Raw genomic sequence first — 19,114 nt, 5'->3', positions numbered from 1 at the left:
GGCTTCCTGTCCCTGACAACAGGAATGACAGTATTACATTCCTTGCTATGACTACAAAAATACAGGTGTACAGAAATGCAATACAAATAATGAATTGACATTAATGAAATTGGGTATATCACAAAACAAGATATATTACAGGGAATAAGTAACTGTACTATGAATACAGACAATAAGGTTCTTTCCAACCTGTACCACTCCATCCTGTACCACTTGATTGCTCTCCTAGGAAAGTAGTGTATGTGAAAAAAAGTTGCTTAGATTTCCTTTTTTTTTTTTTTTACAGATGGCAACACAGGTAGACCCTGAAAGTCCTGTGGCCTGGCAGGGACTCGCTGTGCTCTGTGAGAAACAACCGGGCATCACAAATCGAGATGAGAGCATTACAATATATACCAGACTTACTGACATTGTCAAAAAGTGAGTAATGTTACAGCATTTTGTTAATTATGTAAGTTATCATTGTTCAGTGTAACTTTTTTGAGCAAGTACTCCTTGGTAGCTCCACAATGCTTTGCCTTTTTTAGAACTTGAAGTTTGCACCAGGCTTTGATTGACCATATGCTCCAGAAGGGCAGGTGCCCAAAATGGCTTTGTCCCCTTCTAAAAGGTACAGGAAGCTTCACAGAAAGAATTTCTCGACCTCAGAAATATTTCATAACATCTTTGCAGGTAACAGCATGCTATGTCAAAATTTCTTAAAATCACTCCAAACAATCCATGACCACTAGGAAATCAACAAGGATTTTTTTGAAAATGATAAAATCTTCTCACATGCCACCAGTAAATTGCAGTACCAATGTGCAAAACAGTTACAGGAGAGAACAAGCCCTCAATTTTCATAGCTGGCCCCGTAAACATAGGTCTGCTACACTGCAGAACTGAAATATTCAGATAAATTTAAAGATTTGTCTTCCTTGAGGCTGTCTTGCACATATATTGTTCCTTATTTACTTCTGTATGTCTGTATTCCACTATCCATTTCAGCATGCTTCCAATAGCAAAATTATCTTCACACTGACTGCAAAGACAAGCAGCTACCAGTGGCCCTTCTGTGAGGCTGCTGGAACTTCTCAGTTAGTCCAGCGCCTTTTGAATTGACCTGCGCATAAGAAGTTTTTCCGTTTCTTTTTAGGGGGATTCCTGGGAGACAGGGCTTTGTCTCCTACTATAGGCCTATGCTCTGAGTTGATATTACTGTCACAGTACATAACATTAGTTATAAGCAGCTCTCTTGGCATTTGGCAACACATTTCCTAGGCATGAAAGGATTCCATTTCCATAATTTGCAACTTGTCTGAAGAACTATTAATTTTCCTTCTTGTCTGCCTCAGAATGATGTATATTGTATGGACATGCACAGAATTAAGTAGTACATTTATTATAAATTTTTTGTTATCTTGTTTCACAAAAATGTATAACTTATTTTGACAGTGATGACGAGAAAGTAGACAACGTTTTTCGAAAATTAGCAACACTGCAGTTAGAAAAAGAAGAGCCTGTTAGTGCTGCAGTCACTCTGCGGATACTTGCCAACCGATTAACGGACAAAAACAAAGTCAAAGAAGCCTGGCGGAGCATCACACACATTCTCTCTGGAGTCAAGGACTTGCCTGAAGAGCATGCACCAAAGGTACATCATTGCTTTGTATATTCCTTAAATATCTAGAGCATTTATAAGTTCATATACAGTACTCTAAAATAAATAAATATAATATATAATATATAAAATACACACACACACACACACCCTGGACTCCTCTTTTTATCTGTGTGGGGGAAGTGGTACTCCTTATATCCATGTCTTCATTTTTGCCTTTTCTTTTAAATTTTATAGTCTTGTTTCATCTTTCCTATAAGTATCCTATTAATTCTCAAAAATCTTATATTTAATTAAATATACATATATCCCGGCTTATCATAAATGGCAACACTAACAAAAAAAATTAGTGTCTTGTCGCTAAGCATGTTAGAATTGCAAATACAGTATGTACTTGTACACAAGAAAATGCTTGTGTCCTGTGATTTAGCTATGAAGTTTGCCACACTTGTTGGTTGGCAGTGTTCGTGAGGTGATGGGGTGTCACCCTAAAAGTTTCTTTTCCATATATGTACTCTGCTGTGATTTTAGTGCTGTGGTCAGTGATGTATTGGGGTGACACATCAGTTGTTCATTTAATATAAAATATGCACATGGGCAGTCTCAGTGCCACTTATGGCACTAAGCGACATTACTTGAAAAAGACAATTTCTCTTTTAACTCGTAAAGTGTGGCTATGGATATTCACGCATGTGTGCCCATGCACAAAAATTTTTAAAAGTAAAAATGTTTATTTTCTTTCTTATAGAACAATTAATTTGGATGGAAGTTTATGGAAAGGTTGATATAACGTAAATATCTACACATTTACTGGTTAGACGAGCTGTGCAAGGTTGGCACACACAGCTGGATCAGTGGGATCTGTTGATACTATACCTTGCTTCTTGCTGATACAGCAGCATGTGAGGCCGAGGACTCTAGTGGTGATCTTGGTTTTTCCATAATTGTTTCTTCACATTTGATACCACTCTTTATAGAGGAAGCTTTTTTTTAGAGGAAACCAATATCTGGAAAGTTCCTGATTTGAAGGTGCGCTGTACACTCAAAACCTTTCTTTGTTTTGTTTCAGCTACAAGAAGCATTGGAGAACATCTTAAATGAGTCAGTCTTGGGAGAAAATGAAGGGAATTATCAGACATATCTGCGACTCTTGTATCGCACAAAACAAGCAACAAAGCTTGTTACAGCAGCACAGAAAATGGCTGAAATATTTCCCACATATTATCCTCTGGAATGGATCTGCCGTATGTATGTTGAGATGACAGCAACTGCAAGCGAAGAGGGTAAGTTTTTAGAATTACTGTACCTGTAATTAAATTTCTTCTGCCATGGCAAAGTATTATTAAACTCGTATCTGATTTACATTTCACATTTTAGAATATTTAAATTCTACCACACACACACTGCAATAGAGTGCTCTTTTCCATATAATAAATGTTATTTAGTGTTTGACAAACTGAATAACTTTTTAATTTTCAGGAGAGTTCCCACTGAACAGAGAAGAAATCAGCAAGTACGTACTCAAACTACTAAGCCTGAACAAGGCATCTCCATGGGGCAACCTAGCACAAGGGATTTGTTATGAACAAGATAACCAGCACATTGAGGCCAAGGCTCATTTAAGAGTCGGTAAGCTTGTAAATTATTCTTGGCATTAGTTTTTGTAGTGGTGGATTTTTTGTTATTAAGCATATACAGTAGTCATATGCCAGGAAGTTAGTAGATAAGGCATAGAGTGAGGTAACTGAAAGATTGGTGAGAAAATAATATTTGTATTTTGTTTTTTTCACTATATTCTGGGTACTTTATTTTTTGGTGTAGAAGATGCATATAATTTATAAGGATTTATTTTATTTGTTTATTTTATTTTTCATTGTTTCATTATATATTTAATAAAAGTGATATTAGATACAGTAGTTTTGTAAGGGAAAAATAATTTTGTGCTTTGGATGGCAGTGGACTAAAATGATGTGTGCTATCCACCGACAAATACATTAGTTACTTTATAAATACTAGACATAACTCATCAGACTTCCTTATCAGGTGCTGAACGAGTTGGAAATAATCTCCTTGGATGGAAAATACTATTAAATGTCCAAGAAGCAACTAATGATTGGTCAGGTGTTGAAGTAACTTGCAAGAGGTCGCTCAAAATAATGGAAGAGGATCCGAATGTCACAATACCAGATAACGAAGAGTTTGAGGCATATCGGACAAAGTTGCTACTAATGCAAGCTAAGGCTTTTGTGTACATGGGACACAAAAATCACCTACGACAGGCAGTTGCTCTCCTGGAGAAGGCAAGTCACGATTAAAATGTGATAAAGAAATAATGCATATATATAGTATTAATAATTTATTTATGATCCTAATATTTACCCTTACATAGAGAGAGTGCATTGTAACAAACTGCATTGTTTCTCATTTTTTGGGAAAACAAATGAACAGTTTAACTTTTAACTTTTACATTATACTACTTCTCACTTGCGTGAAACTGGAACACACATCACAAAGAAAATAATAGAGCAGTACACAGAAAGAAGACTAATAATAAAAATTTAATTTTTATTCTTCAATTTCTTCTTTAAATTCACTGTTTAAATATGCACCTTGCCTATTTTTAATGGTTATAATCCAGTTACATATTTGTGTTTCAGGAAGTGTTGTATTTATTTTAAATTTATTTATTAATACTAGATTTACATTACAGTATGCATGCACAAGTTTAGACTGTGGACTGCTGCTAGTCAAATCAAGAATAAAATTGCAAGAATTTGACTTCGCAGAAGATGAGCTTATACAGCTTGAGGATGTCTTTGGACAACATTTTCAATTGAAGCTTCTCTCAGCATGTCTTCTTCGAGCTCAAGGGCAGAAGCAGAAGGCATTGAGACTCTTGGAAGAGCTTGTTCAAGTACATAAATAATTATTTTTAACTTGCCTATTATTTCTATTATACTGCATATTTTTGTACAATCACATATTTATGACCTCATATCTGACGATACAGGATGATTGGTGGAGTAATTGAGCAACTTCATAAATACTGTTCGAGTACGAGCTTAAATCTTAGTACTTGAATAAATGTTTGCAACACTAAAACAGTTCTTGGCTAGGTGAGGTTGATTTTCTGCCACAGATGGGGCCATTCATTTACAGTGGTAACCAGCATATATCCATTTTCTTCTGTCCTTCATGAACAGGGTTAGAGATCTGTTGGAGATGTATAGTACAGTGAGTTAGTGAGCACTCAATCAAGCACAGAAGGTGATTGTAGTGCTTGATCTCTTGTATCATGAACGGTCGAATGCCACATGGCTAACAACAGGGCAAATTTCATTGAAACTTTTAAAATACTGAACAAGATAGAGGATGTTGATCCGGACAATTTCTTAAAAAGTCAGATGTAACACAAACAAGGAGCAACGGTTTCAAGCTCAACAAACCACAATGTAGGACTGAGAACAGGAGATGTTTTTTCACCCATAGGGTTATAAACCCATGGAACTGCCTACCTGCTGAAGCCTTAATGGCAAAACTCTGTTAAGTTTTGAAATCTACCTGGAAAAGGTCATCATGGCAAATGGGGGGGGGGACATTCAACAAGCCACTTTGTCCTCGTCGAGGCCAAAAGGGTTAGTGGCTTTTGGGTAAATCAGGTCAATTTCACAATACTAACCAGCATGCATACATTCTCTTGTCATACATAGACAGGGTTAGAGATTTGTTCTACATATATTGTGTAGTGAGTTATTGAGCACTTAAGCACAGAAGGTGATTGTAGTGCTTTTACAATGCAAACCAATGTGAGGCATGAGGCATAGTTTCCCAGGTTAGCAGGAAATATATGCATGTGTCAAATTCAAGAGGTGTTGCAGTAATATTGTTTGGTGTGGTGCAGAAGGCATCTCTGGTTTCAATGAATCCCTCAATTCATTTAATCAGGGCTGGTCCCAATATAGCTTGCTGAACTGAGGTTCCACTATATTTCAATTGGAATTTAGCTAAACTTAATTCTGATAAAATGCTCTTTTTAATCATTTATATTTTAAGGATTTTTTATAAAATTGATAGGGAAGACTTCCTGAGACCCGGAACTTCGTAAACAGAGTGGTAGACGGTTGGAACAAGTTAGGTGAGGTGGTGGTGGAACCAAAACCATTAGTAATTTCAAAGCGTTATATAACAGAATGCTGGGGAGACAGGACACCATGAGCGTAGCTCTCATCCTGTACCTGTACTTAGGTAATTACACACACATACACTGTATGCTTTAGTGTCTATCTTGATTGTTAACATATAATATTTTTGTTTGAAGTTCAGTGTTAAAAACTTTTGAAAATGTTAAATTATACATTATTAACTCATGGACAGAGAAATAACTAGTGATTCATTGCTGTCTACATATTTCAGGAGCAGCCTGACTGTGCAGAAGCTCATCTGGAATTGGGTCGTGTGTATTTTGAATTAGGAGACCTCAAGAAAGCTCAAATATGTTGCATGAGGGCTGGGAAACTGGATTCAAAGCTTGGACAAGCTTTTATGTATTTGGGTCATTTCTTCCGCCGCCAGGATGTCATGGACAAAGCTCTCAAATGCTACGAGAAAGCTTTATCTCTAAACCCATGTGATGATGAAATTGGAGCATCGCTATCGGACATGTACAGAGTACTTGGGAAATATGTATGTAATGCACAAGACTTTGTTCTGTCAGTTTTTAGTGTGGGAAAACACTACTAAGAATCTCTCAAAACTCTTGAAGTATCTTCAAAAATATTAATGATAAGACAGTTCAGATTATGTATACTGTATAGGTATGTATGTTAAGTACAAGTATTTATTTACAAGTATTTTCACAGCTTTCATAGGTGCTGAATGCATTCACTTATTGCATGCATATTTAACCCTTGTGCCTGTATTATTCACGACAGGAAGCAAACATTCATCTGTTGCACCGAATTACGAGTGAAGGTGGGCGTGCTTCCTGTGGGTGGGCGTGGCTCAGACTCGGACTCCATCATCTTGCTTTACATAACTATGATCAGTCTATTCAGGCCTTTCAGTGCACCCTCAAAATTAATCCTGATGACAGGTGAGTTTAGTTTCGGATGAATTTTATGTACCACCATATTTTGTTAAAAAAATCTTAAATTACCTACTGTAGCTATTTTTAAAAGTTAAGAACTAAAGATTTGTATACTATTGCCAGCCTTGAAATATGAAAGGGGATCTTGGATATGGGGAAAAATGCAGTGCTATCAGGGAGGGTAAAAAATATTGTTTTGAAAATAGCAGTTGTTGTATGTGTGTATATAATGACTATAGCCGTGGGGAAGTATATGGCCTGAGGTAAATGCATAAGGTAAGAAAAGGTTAGGTGAAGTGACACACTTAAGTGGTATAGACATGTTAGGGGTTGTATAAGAATCGTTTATTGAGAATGGGGTTTAAGGCCAAAATAAGGGGATCGTATATTAGGGGTAGATGACCAATATCTTAGAAGGGAAAGGTGGAACCATACATAAAAGACAGGTAAGGGTGAATAATTATAGAGCTTGAAGGAGTTAAAGGTTTATGGTGGCAGAAACTTTTGGAAAAACATCTGCTGTTAGCAAAATATGGATACTGTCTACTGGCCTTTAGCAACGTCGTCATACCATCAGCATTGTAACATTATTAGTTTACTATATTGTATGTCTTATGTAAAGTTTATTTTGGATTTGGATTGGATTTATATACAGTGCTTACATTATTTACCTTCATTAAGGAATTTTATACCAAAAATGGAGTCTTTGATTTTAACTTTCTATCACGAGGTATATTATGTGTTGCAGTGCAACCTACGAGTGCCTCGGAGATGCATACTTGGCTCGCGGTGCTCACTCAGCAGCTCTCAAGGTGTTCACGTATGCGTCACAACTGAATCCTGGGGCTCTCTATCCTCTGTACCAGATTGCTCACATCAAGCAGGTATGCACTGTTGATTATTAAAAAGGGATGTGTTATTTTTGGCTTTGAATAGTTGACGGCTGGAGATCTTACCTATATAAAATAATCTAATTTTGTTTATTAGTATAAGGTAAAAAAAATCAATGATTACTGATGGTATTTGTTTCAGATAGTTGGGGAGAACCTGGAGGCAATAAACGATTATGAAGCTGTGCTGAAGCGTGAGCCTATAAAACCTGTGGAAGTTGTGTCTCTGATCGGGCTCGCCGAAGCTCTTATAGCAATTGCTCGGAAATATTATGAGCAGTTTTTCCATGCAAATGTGAAGGATGCATGCCTCCGTGCCATTGTTGCTTTAATGAAGTAAGTATGTAAAGTTTTGAAATGTTGCACTGTAGAATATTGTATATCTTGACTACTTTTAATTAAAAAGTTGAATTAATTATTTAAAAGTTAAATACATACTGTAATATAATACATAGTGTATGTACATATAGTACTACATATAAATATAGTACATATAAATATATGAGTACAGTACTGTACTGTAAATTATTGTATATAACAAATTTCATTAAAATGATCAGACTGAAAATAGTTTTTATATAGTAACTGCAAATTTAACCTTGCTTATGACCATCCTATATAATTCCTGATTATAAGACTGAGTAGACCATTTTTGAGAACTAATTATAAATACAGTACAATATACCATTTTCTGTTAAAGGTAATTTTGTCTTGTTGTGAAGTTGGTATAATGTGTGTGTATTCTTTGTCTGCAGGGCTGCCAGAATAAAGCCAGAGAGCTCGTGCATTTGGAAGTTGATGGGCGATGCTTGTACTCTGCTTCATCCTGTGCCAGTCTCGCTTTCCAGGTTTAGGGTTCCTGCAAAGTTGGTTAACAGGGAAGTTAAAGATTTAGATCAAATGCTTCTGGTGGATAAACTGGAGATACTGCAGTTGGGTGCCAGGTAACATTTCTAAAGTTTGTTTTGAATATGTACTTGTCCAAGTAACTCCTCCGTCCCCTCCCCTTACACCCTACTATTGTTTTTTTTTTTTTTTATTCTCGTTCACTCTTTCTCGTGCTCTACACATCTCATTTTTACTCTCTACTTAAAATTTATCACTATCATTCACTAGTGGTTCAGGAGTACAATGCATTATATCAGTCAATGCTAGTGGTAAAAAAGAAGCGTAACTTTCAGGCCATGTGCAATCAAATATTGTACTGTATAGTGCAAATCCTGCCTCCCCCCCCCCCACAATGACCTCCATAACCTCCAGCATCCACATTAAAAAATGCATCTTATCCATACCTGATGTAACTGTACTCATTTTGCTGAACAATATAGTTGTATTTGTGCCCTTACCGAAGGTTTATAAACAAACTTTTGTACAATTTATAGCATGGTAGTGTATATTTTAATAATAAAAATGTATTAATATAAATATTTACTGTTAAAAAAGCAAGATAAAAAATAAGTAAACAAAAATACGATCTGTTGGAATTGAATTTGATCTGTATTTCATCGCAGCTGCTCCAGAATTAATATTTTTCAGGGCATTCAGCAGCTGGATTCAGTCTTATTATTTAGAGGGATCCACTCTATGGCGGTTCCTCTACATACTCAAGGATTAGTGCAGGAGGGATTGGTGGGGAGCCTTTGCAATACAGTACTTCATAAACGAAATAGAATACTTGGTGTTGGAAGGTACTGAATGCTCATACAATAATCCTGATGGCTGATTCTTCTAGTGATAAAATGTCCATCTGCTAGTCTCGGATTGAATGTCTCTAGAGTCTTTGATGTGCTATTAGAAAGTGAGAGAAATGGTTCCCTCTTACACAAATTTCTTCTCATTTAGGTGCTATGGAGTGGCCCTTCAAATAACAGATGATGCAGCACTCTGGCATGATTTAGGAGTCAATACTTATTTGCAAGGGAAGATCTTGGAAACAGGAAAAGAAGGGGAAAGCGATGCAGCCATTAAGGACTTGATGGAACGCTCTCTTATGGCTCTAAGAAAAAGCCTCTCTATGGATCCTTTAAATGGAATGACTTGGAATTCTCTTGGCATTGTTGCTGCCCACAAAAGTAAGAGTATATGAAGTACAGTAATTATAGAGTATTGGGGTCAAAATATAAAAATTTCTTTGAAAGTACAGTACAGTATACTTAAAATTGATTGTGTGTCAATATTCCTGTGGACTTGATATGTAGTATATGATTAAGAATGTGCTATGTGCAAGAGTATGTTTGAGTTTTCTATGCATGCATATTTATATAATGTAGTCTTACTTTTAGCAATCTTTAAACTTTATTGCTAAGCTGTCCACTTCATTGCACCTTTAGTTGCAATGTTCACTTGAAAATTATTTTACATAATCAAAGTAGGTTTACATTCACATTGAAGCAGTTGGAATTTTTTTAAATATCCCTGCTGAGCTATACTGACACTTGGGAGGTATTGGAAAGCACTTACTCCAGCTTGCAATGGTCTCTAAAAACCATCGCTAAAAGTTATGATATTTCCTTAATTTGTTTCAATGTCCCACAGTGGCGGGTGAGTATGCTCTAGCTCAGCACGCTCTGATCAAAGCGTGCCAGTGCCAGCCCAGTGCAGTTACATGGACTCACCTGGGTGCTTTTTACCTAACTCAGGGGGAGGCTCATCTAGCTCATGAAGCCTTTTCCCAAGCACAGGCTTTAGATCCTTCCTTTGTTACTTGCTGGGTTGGACAGGTAAGAAATAAGGATTTGTAGTATTACTTTGGTTCTCTCCTTTTGTTTTCTTTGTTTTGAATTTCATACAGAATTAAACTTTATACTGTATTGCTTTACATAAATATTGAAAGTTTATGAAAAGTTAATATTGATGTAAATGTCAGTAACATAATACTGTAGCAAATTTTAGTACTGTATACCAATTCAGTTTAATGTGGTTTTGCCTAATTTATAAAGGAAAACCCTCAGCATTTATTAAATGTTTATAGCGGCAGTGAAAGCATGGGTGGACAGGTATTTTAACAGTAGTTTTAGCTTTAAACAATACCTTGAAATATTTTGTATTGGATACCATTCATTTTTTAGTAAAAAAATATTTTTATTTGGAATATGTATGTCTTATAACTGTGGCATATACTATGTAAATTTGTATTGTGGTTCAGCCCATAGTCTCGAGTTGCCTTAGTGGACAGAAAAGGGTGTACTAAAATACCTAAATCTAACTGTATATAGGAAATATGAATGTGAGCCGCTATGATTTATAGTACTGTACTTCATATTTTTTATCTGTTGGGGGATTTTAACATCAAAATGTGATGTCTTCGAGAAGACAAGTTGCATGATTACCCAAAATAGTTTTAATGTTGCAAATACATCATACACTGCATTCCCAGCCAAAAGGAATGTATTCCTTCATATTGCCAGTTGCAACAGAAGAGCTGATTTCTGGTGGAAAAAACTAGTTATCTTCAATTCCAAAAGATATAAAATTTCTAGCCAGTATCAACTGCTTGCATTATGTCTGAATGTTAATTTTGTAATTCCTTTGTCAGGCCCTTGTTGCTGAGAGTGTGGGCCATTCTGAAGCATTTGATCTCTTCCGTCATACAACCTTGCTTGGCATTCAATTAGAAAGTTGTATAGGCTTCACTCATCATGTAACGGACATGGCATGTGATTCCAAGAAGCAAAGTAATGTGCGTACTCAGCAGGTTATTAAGCAGTCAACCCCAAGTTCAACTGACTGTATGGTTTTCTATTCTCGGTGAGTATGGGGAATTTAAAGAGACATTCATACGTCCTGATCTTTTGTTTTATTGTATAATTGTTAACAAATCTAATTGTCATAAAACTAAATGTATTTGGAAATTCTAGAGAAAGAGAGGAAGATGTTGTGGGGCTGAACATGACGGGCTTGATGCTGGAGATGATGGGACTGTACCAGTCGGCGATCAAGGCTTATGAAACGGCACTACGCATTGTTCGACAGAATGAGGTAAGGCAGGGCAAAAGGTACTCGCATATATGAATGATGTTCTCATCTACTTACTATTCAAAAGTAATACCTTAAACCCTGGTTCCCAACCTGTGGGACATAACCCCCCCCCTTTAGGGTCATTTGGGTATTAGCCCAGCTTGGTGCCTTGTTTTGATAATTACCGTACTTACTTTTATAGAAATTTGAGGTCATTTCCAAGAAGGTTGGGAGCACTGTTCTAAAAGCTCTAAATAGTTTCACATTTTATCAATTTGTAGATATATATTAGTTGAAAAGATTTGAAGTGGATTGTTTGAAGTAATTTTTTATTTATTATTTTAAATGCTAGCAGAGGTTAAGAGTTTATTGGGCTCTGTATTTATGGCCTTAACAAGGGGAGATTGCACAAAGTTTGAAAAGACATCTTAAAAAGTGCAGGAGCTTAATGAGAATGTATTTGTGTACAGCAGAAATGTGACCGTGTAAGGATGTCAACAATAAAAAATGACAATGACAGTTTTCAATAACATTGCAGTTATTGAAAACAATAACTGCAATTGTTTGCTTTACCCAACATAAAGTCTGGTGCATTCCTAACATCTTTTTCAATAAAGACAAATTTAATTTACTGATGTACAGTATGACATTATATTTATGTTTGAGAATATAATGAACATATGCTATGCACTAATTGTAATCTTATAGGCAGAATCAGTGGAGCGTATTGATGGTATACGCTGCAACCTTGGCAGAGCTTTAACAGCATTGGGGAACGTAGAAGAGGCTATGGTTCAATTTAAGGCTATTAAGAATCCAGATTATTTCACTCAGTGTGGCCTAGCACTTGCAAGTTTGAAAGGTAAGATATTTCCTGAATCACTTGGACAAGTTGGTAGAGCAACGGCTTCGCTCATTGCTGGTCGGTGTTCGATCCTCGACGGTCCAAGTGGTTGGGCAATGTTCCTTGCCACCATCATATCCCAGATCCTTGTCCTAATATCCCTTCCAAGTGCTATATGGTCATACTGGCTTAGTGCTTTCTCTTTATAATTACCTTACCTTTCAAAACCATCTTTCATTGTTATGTCCTAAGATATTGTGAGTGCAGAGCATTCCAGTTTAATTTGTAGATCCTTTGTGTGTGTGTGTGTGTGTGTGTGCAAAAATGTATTTATGGTTTGTTTAATTTCATATTGGGCAAATTTCTGATTTGTGTGTAAATTTTGTAATCATTATATCCTCCATAACTCATTACACTGTTGTGTTTGTACACCAAGATCTGCTTATATATAGCAATCCCTTTCTTTATTGCCCTCATGCACATGAAATGTACAGAGTAATTGTTAAATTTGTCACTGAATGCTTTTTGTAATTGTAATATATTTGTTTTGATGTAAGCGGGCCAATTTGAAGATGCATACAATGGCTACACTGCTGCCCTTCACTGGCTAGCTCCTGATGATACTCAAAAGTCACATATCCTAGTGGCTTTGGCATCTCTCCAGTACAAGTTTCAAAATACTGATGAAGCTAAGAAGCTGCTTTTCCAAGGGTATGACAACATATTGGATGTGCTGCTTTTTTTAAATAATTATAATAATATATTAGCTTGACTAACAAATAATTGCATGGCTTAATATGGATATACTGTATAGTACTGTAGTTTAATGACTATAGCAATGTACAAATTTTGATATTTTACTAATATTTTGGGAATTGTTTATTATATTTTAACTTATTTCTCATACTTGGCTACTTCTGAAGCATTAGGTACAGCCTGTAACAAACTCACTGTTTGCTTAATAATATTTTCATATTGATAGGTCACAGTTGAAAGGAGCATCAGTACATGGACTCCTGGCTCTAGCAGCTCTGGGTCTCATTTCTGGTGATGCAGTGCTCACAAGTGCAGCCATGGCTGAACTTAAACCATATGAACATCACAAAGATCACCTTCATCATGTGGCTTTCTTGAGAGCTGCAGGAGCTACTGCACGGGTGAGATTACTGTTGGTGCACTCATCTGCAAAGCCTTTTACTTGGATATTATTAGAATCAATCCTAATAGATGTGCATTCTATAAATAAACTCGATTCACACATATTAATCACATAATTTTAATTACACACAAGTTAGTTATGTATAATAAAGAATTAAATTTATAATCTGCAATGGAAATCTGTGCCTTCCTGTAGCGAGTGAACAATGCATATCTGTAAAGGTATATACAGTATATAAGTGTGTTTCAGACAAATTTTGACCTGTAAAAAAACTAACTCATTTCTCAGAATGCTACTTCTAGACAGAAAATCAATCATGGGTGTATTGTCAAAAATATTTTTCCATAGGTTTGTAACATATTTGTTTCCTTGTTAAATTTACTAGTTTTTTAATCGGCATCGACAAAAAAAAAAAAAAGATTGTCCCAACTGTACCAGTCGATTGCTCCAGTAGGCAAGGTCCTGCTGTTGCCAGGACTAGGCACTATCAGAGTACTCACCTAGTTGTGCTTACGGGGGTTGAATTTTGGCTCTTTGGTCCCGCCTCTCGACTGTCAATCAACTGGGAAAGATAGGGCTAGAGTATGTGGAACTTCACATCACAACTTCCTCTTATCTTACTTTATGCAGGTCAACGTTCAATCTCCAATTACTCAAATGGTTGGGTACCATTAATTTCTCCATTCCATTCCAAACCCTTATCCTGATCCTTTACCTGTATCTGCACTTGGAGTCTTAATGGCTTGGCACTTTCTTCTGATTGTTCTATTCCCTTCCAAACAAGACAGCATTGTCTAAAACCTTCATTACCCAAGTGTGCTTAATTACTATAAAACATTAATATTTTCACATTTCTTTAAGAACCTTTACATTGTAACTATATATAGAATACAAGATAAATGGGTATTTAGTTTCAGCATCTTTCAGGGAAACACAAAAGAAGCAAAGTCAATCTTGAGTCGTACTGTCCACCAGCACCCATCTAGTGCTCCACTATGGAGGTCATTGGCCCGCCACCTCCTGACCACTTCATCAACATCTAGCAAGAACGCCAGTGGCCAGTGTAGAGCAGCAGCCACTTGTGCGTCTGCTGCAACCAAACTTGCCCAGACAGCAGGAGAAAACACAACCATTGCTCAGGTGATTTTGTATATTTAAATAATAATAATAATGTATTAGCTATGGCTTGGTATTTGTTGGTTTATTTAGCCATGGCTGCTCAATACAGGCATATTTCTCCATTTTTTTAACACCATTTTATCATTTTTATTGAAGGTCTTAATTAGTATGTGTTTTAAAGAAAGTCTAGAAGATTTGCCTCTCATCCATAGGTTTGCTATATTACCCATGTTATTTTGCTTTTGGATCAGAAGATAGATAAAAGCTAGGTAAAGAATCTGACCCCAAAATAGTTGTTGAATATGAATTTCTTGGAAATCATAGTATTTACTCAATTTATTTTTTATACCTGGATGGGGTTCTGGGAGTTCTACTCCCCAAGCTCGGCCCAGGACCAGGCTTAACCTGAGAGACCTTGGTTCAACAGGCTGTTGCTTGGAGCGGCCCGCAGGTGCACATATCCATCACAGCCCAGTTGGTCCAGCACTTTTTGAAGAAAACTATCCAGTTTTTTCTTGAAGATGTCCATGGTTGTTTTGGCAATATTTCTTATGCTCGCTGGGAGGATGTTGAACACCTGCGGACCTCTGATGTTTATACAGTGTTCTCTGATTTTGCCTAGGGCACCTCTGCTCTTTACTGCTTCTATTCTGCATTTCCTTCCATATTGTTCGCTCCAGTATGTTGTTATTTTAATGTGTAGATTTGGGACCTCCAATATGTTATATATATATATTATTTGATATTTCTCTCGTCTCCTTTCTAGTGAGTACATTTGGAGAGCTTGAAGACTATGCCAATAATTTAGGTGCTTTGTCGTGTCTATGTATGCCATATATGTTCTCTATACTCCCTCTATTTCAGCAATCTCTCCTGCTCTGAAGGGGTAAGTGAGTACTGTACTGAGTAGTACTCACGATGTGACAGCATAAGTGATTTGAATAGTACAATCATTGTGATGGGATCCCTAGACTTGAAGGATCTTGTTATCCATTCTATCATTTTTTTTGGCTGATACTATATTTGCTTGGTTATGCTCTCTAACATTAAGTTGTCAGACATCATTATTCCCAGATCCTATACATGCTGCTTTCCTGCTATGGAGAGATTTGATTTTGTTTTGTACCCTGTATTTTGTTTGTCCTCATTTTTACCATACCTAGAATTTATCACTGTTAAACATTTTATTTTCTGCTGCCCAGTCAAAAACTTTATTAATATCTGCTTGTAGTTTGTCAATGTCTTCAACAGAAGTAATTTTCATGCTGGTTTTTGTGTTATCTGCAAAAGATGATACTGTATGAAGCTGTGACTTGTATTTTTTGTCTGTATCTGATATGAGAATAAGGAAAGGCAGCTTTCCTTATTCCTTAAGCAAAAGGCAGGTACAGAGCTTTTAACTGCACTTGGACTCGATTTTATTTGGTTGACTCTGTGTTCTGTTCGACAAAATTTAATATCCACCATCCTGCCTTACCTGTTATTCCAATTGACCTCATTTTGTGTGCTATCATGCTATGGTCACATTTATAAATTTTTATCAATTTATCACATTTTTATAATCAAGATTTTTGTAATTGATTTTAGGATGCTGTAACAAGTGTGATGGCTACCCTCGGATTTGATGCAAGCATTCGAAGAAATTCCCAAAACAAGACAAGTTTAAGACAAGCTCAGCGAGCAGTGCTTATGTGCCCTGGTTCTCCCGAGGCATGGGCGATGCTCATGGCAGCACAGCTTGTTTCTGGCCACGCTCAGGTGAGCATAAGTTAAGGTGTTTGCAATAGAGGGATGGGCTCACCATAGCCCGTGCGGCTTTGAACTTTGTGTTCCGTGTAGCTGAATCTAAAACAACAACACAGCAGCAATAGAGAGACTTTTAATACTTAAAAAAGTTATATTTTTATAAGTAGCTCAAAATAGGTGCACTAAAAGTACTGTATATATTTTAATATAAGCTAAATTCATTATTTGATGTTCTCTTATTTAGCATCATTTGAGATCTTTGTAAATTGCTTCCTGCAGCACTTATAAAATTGTATGTCACTGAAATACAACAATAAAATCTCTTCAAGCATGAAATTCAGCCAGCCATTAAGGTAGTTTGAAGAAAAACTTAAGACTAGTGATATTTATTGCCTTATTCTTATGAGGTGCTTGTCTTACCCCACTTATGCTTTTGGCAACTATTTAGTGATAGTTTTAAAAATAGTAGTTGCAATTTTAGTAGCTCTTGATATTGTACAAGTAATATCTGCAGTTTTTTAAGTATGTGTTAACCTACCTGTGTCTGTGGGAAATGAGAGCTAATGCTTGAGCCATGTCTCCTTGCTATTCAGGAAAGATTTGGGTAAATAATAATTTAGAAATAGGGTTGTTAGATGTATGGAATAACTTACTGGGTAACAATAGATATAGGATCGCTGGATTGTTTCAGGTGTAGGTTTGGCATATGTGTGAATTTAACATGGGTGGATATGCCTTGTATGGGCCAATACGCCTTCTTGCCATTTCCATTATTCTAATGTTTTTTTAGAGGTTGATAGAGAAAAAAATTAAAAGCAGTCAGTGCAGTCTCTGCACATAATATTTGTGATTGCATTCTTTTAATACACAACTTAAGATCATAGATACTAAAAGAATCCTGAATGTCTTTGAATGTTTTATATGTTCAATTTGTAATAAAAGAAAATTGCTGTAATCTTAAAAGGTGAAAATAACATTTGTGTTGGTACAGTTGAGTACCAAGAAGATATAGGCATCAAATAATTATATTAACATCTATAATTTTGTGAATTTTACCGGTTTCAGACTGTAGCACATCTTGGTCCGCTGGCCAAAATTTTGTCTCAAGAAGGATCTTCTCAGATATCTACATGGCTACAAACTGTGTCGTCAAAGATGATCAAGTGACTCGGGTGTCTTGGATATATTTATTGTTGAATTGTTAAAACTCAACACCAGGTTTAATGACTTTGTAACTTGATGATATTTCTTGATGAAGTATGAACCATTATGATGATTCACCTGGCTCATACAAATAGATGATTATAGAACTTAATTATGCCACAATGTTATTGTTGTACTGCACATAAAATACATTATCATATAAAATTTCTAAAAGCTGTTTTTTGTTTTCGTATAAAATACGAAATATTTATATTAGTATATAGTATAATATTTTGTTTGCACACAACTAGTCATTGACAGAGTTCTTAGCTTTATAAAGATGAATTTGAAAAAAAATATGTACCTACTGCAATAAAATATTTGCATACAAATACTGTATGAATGTTTGGTTTAGTTGATGCCTCACATGAATGCTAATGTTAATCTTTATGCCATAGTTCAATCCTAGGTTTTTCTTTCCCTTTTGATCCTTTTAGCATTCAGGAATTTATTGCATATTGGTATTCGTGGAGAATTTATCTTTACCGTAAAAATTTTCAACTTTAAAATTAATTGGATATCAACCACATAATATATCTTGAATATTATTATGTCTGATTATAATGAACTTGATTATAACAGGTCTATATTAATCTTCAAAAAAATTGTATAAATTATTTTACCATATTAATCCTAAATTTATATTACATTATAATTACCATTTCCCACTTCCTTGGAGTGGGGAAGATGTGATATTAAATATACAAACTGACAACAGTTTATTCATAATTTCTCCTTGCTCTGAAATATAGTATAGAAGTTACTATTCTACATATAACACTGTAACCAAGAATATTTTTGAAATTGTTGCGGCTAAACTAGATGAATCAACATTATCCCTGTCGAATAGTCTTTGCTGTCAATTTCACACTGATGGTAAAATGTGAAATTAAACCAAATGTCTGTGGATAAGAGTTTGAGAGCCATCTAATAATGGCAGTGGTAATACATTTTAAGGCTATTACAATCCCTGTAGGATAAAAGTGCTATTTATGAAACCTTGTTATAACTAAAAATTTTAAGTGAATTCAATTTTTATTTTATCAATTGCATATGATATTGTAACGAAATTTAAAAACACTACAGTATTCACATAAGCAATGTGCTAAAATTAAAATGTTGGAACAGGCAAAATTTATAAATGTAAGTTAATAAATTTTCAAGATGTGTTAATAAGGCGTCATCACTTTCTAGAGTGATGCCACAAATTTTTTCCTGGACTGGTGTAATACTACAAGATTTTTTTTACCACAAAGCAGCATCATTATATGTTTTTCTATATTTTGTGAAAAACATATTTTGATTGAAGTTTTGTTGAGACATGGCAGTCCTTACTTTGTTAATTTGTCTTAGGGGGTTATACTCCTGTAAATCACATTAAAGCAAAATCTGGCAATTCAAAGATGTATGAGAAAAAGTTTCATACTCTAGAGATCAAGAGAATACTTTTTACTCAATATAACTGCTATAATAGGTCTGAGTGTATGTAATGGAATTTACCTTGAATCAT

The 19,114-nt window shown here is 35.6% G+C and overlaps 1 protein-coding gene across 3 annotated transcripts in view; it reads left to right on the top strand.

The window, feature by feature from the left end:
• The window catches only part of LOC123756732 (superkiller complex protein 3), a 32,971-nt gene extending 14,650 nt beyond the window's left edge, over positions 1 to 18,321 (top strand). For all 3 annotated transcript variants that reach the window (XM_045740014.2, XM_045740015.2, XM_069331827.1), the window contains exons 4-24: positions 287 to 420; positions 1,435 to 1,633; positions 2,670 to 2,883; positions 3,080 to 3,229; positions 3,644 to 3,900; positions 4,311 to 4,514; positions 6,014 to 6,283; positions 6,532 to 6,692; positions 7,435 to 7,570; positions 7,719 to 7,912; positions 8,332 to 8,520; positions 9,419 to 9,648; positions 10,112 to 10,296; positions 11,112 to 11,323; positions 11,434 to 11,554; positions 12,242 to 12,395; positions 12,935 to 13,088; positions 13,360 to 13,534; positions 14,464 to 14,676; positions 16,243 to 16,413; positions 17,467 to 18,321. In XM_045740014.2, the coding sequence (XP_045595970.2) occupies positions 287 to 420; positions 1,435 to 1,633; positions 2,670 to 2,883; positions 3,080 to 3,229; positions 3,644 to 3,900; positions 4,311 to 4,514; positions 6,014 to 6,283; positions 6,532 to 6,692; positions 7,435 to 7,570; positions 7,719 to 7,912; positions 8,332 to 8,520; positions 9,419 to 9,648; positions 10,112 to 10,296; positions 11,112 to 11,323; positions 11,434 to 11,554; positions 12,242 to 12,395; positions 12,935 to 13,088; positions 13,360 to 13,534; positions 14,464 to 14,676; positions 16,243 to 16,413; positions 17,467 to 17,568 (3,825 nt within the window). In that variant the 3' untranslated portion in view covers positions 17,569 to 18,321. The remainder of the gene's footprint in view (positions 1 to 286; positions 421 to 1,434; positions 1,634 to 2,669; positions 2,884 to 3,079; positions 3,230 to 3,643; positions 3,901 to 4,310; positions 4,515 to 6,013; positions 6,284 to 6,531; positions 6,693 to 7,434; positions 7,571 to 7,718; positions 7,913 to 8,331; positions 8,521 to 9,418; positions 9,649 to 10,111; positions 10,297 to 11,111; positions 11,324 to 11,433; positions 11,555 to 12,241; positions 12,396 to 12,934; positions 13,089 to 13,359; positions 13,535 to 14,463; positions 14,677 to 16,242; positions 16,414 to 17,466) is intronic.
• Positions 18,322 to 19,114: the final 793 nt, after the last annotated feature.

Source organism: Procambarus clarkii, chromosome 26 (genome assembly GCF_040958095.1).
Source record: "Procambarus clarkii isolate CNS0578487 chromosome 26, FALCON_Pclarkii_2.0, whole genome shotgun sequence".
Lineage (NCBI taxonomy): Eukaryota > Metazoa > Arthropoda > Malacostraca > Decapoda > Cambaridae > Procambarus > Procambarus clarkii.
The sequence above is the reverse complement of the archived record's forward strand: the minus strand, read 5'-3'. Positions and strand labels throughout refer to the sequence as shown.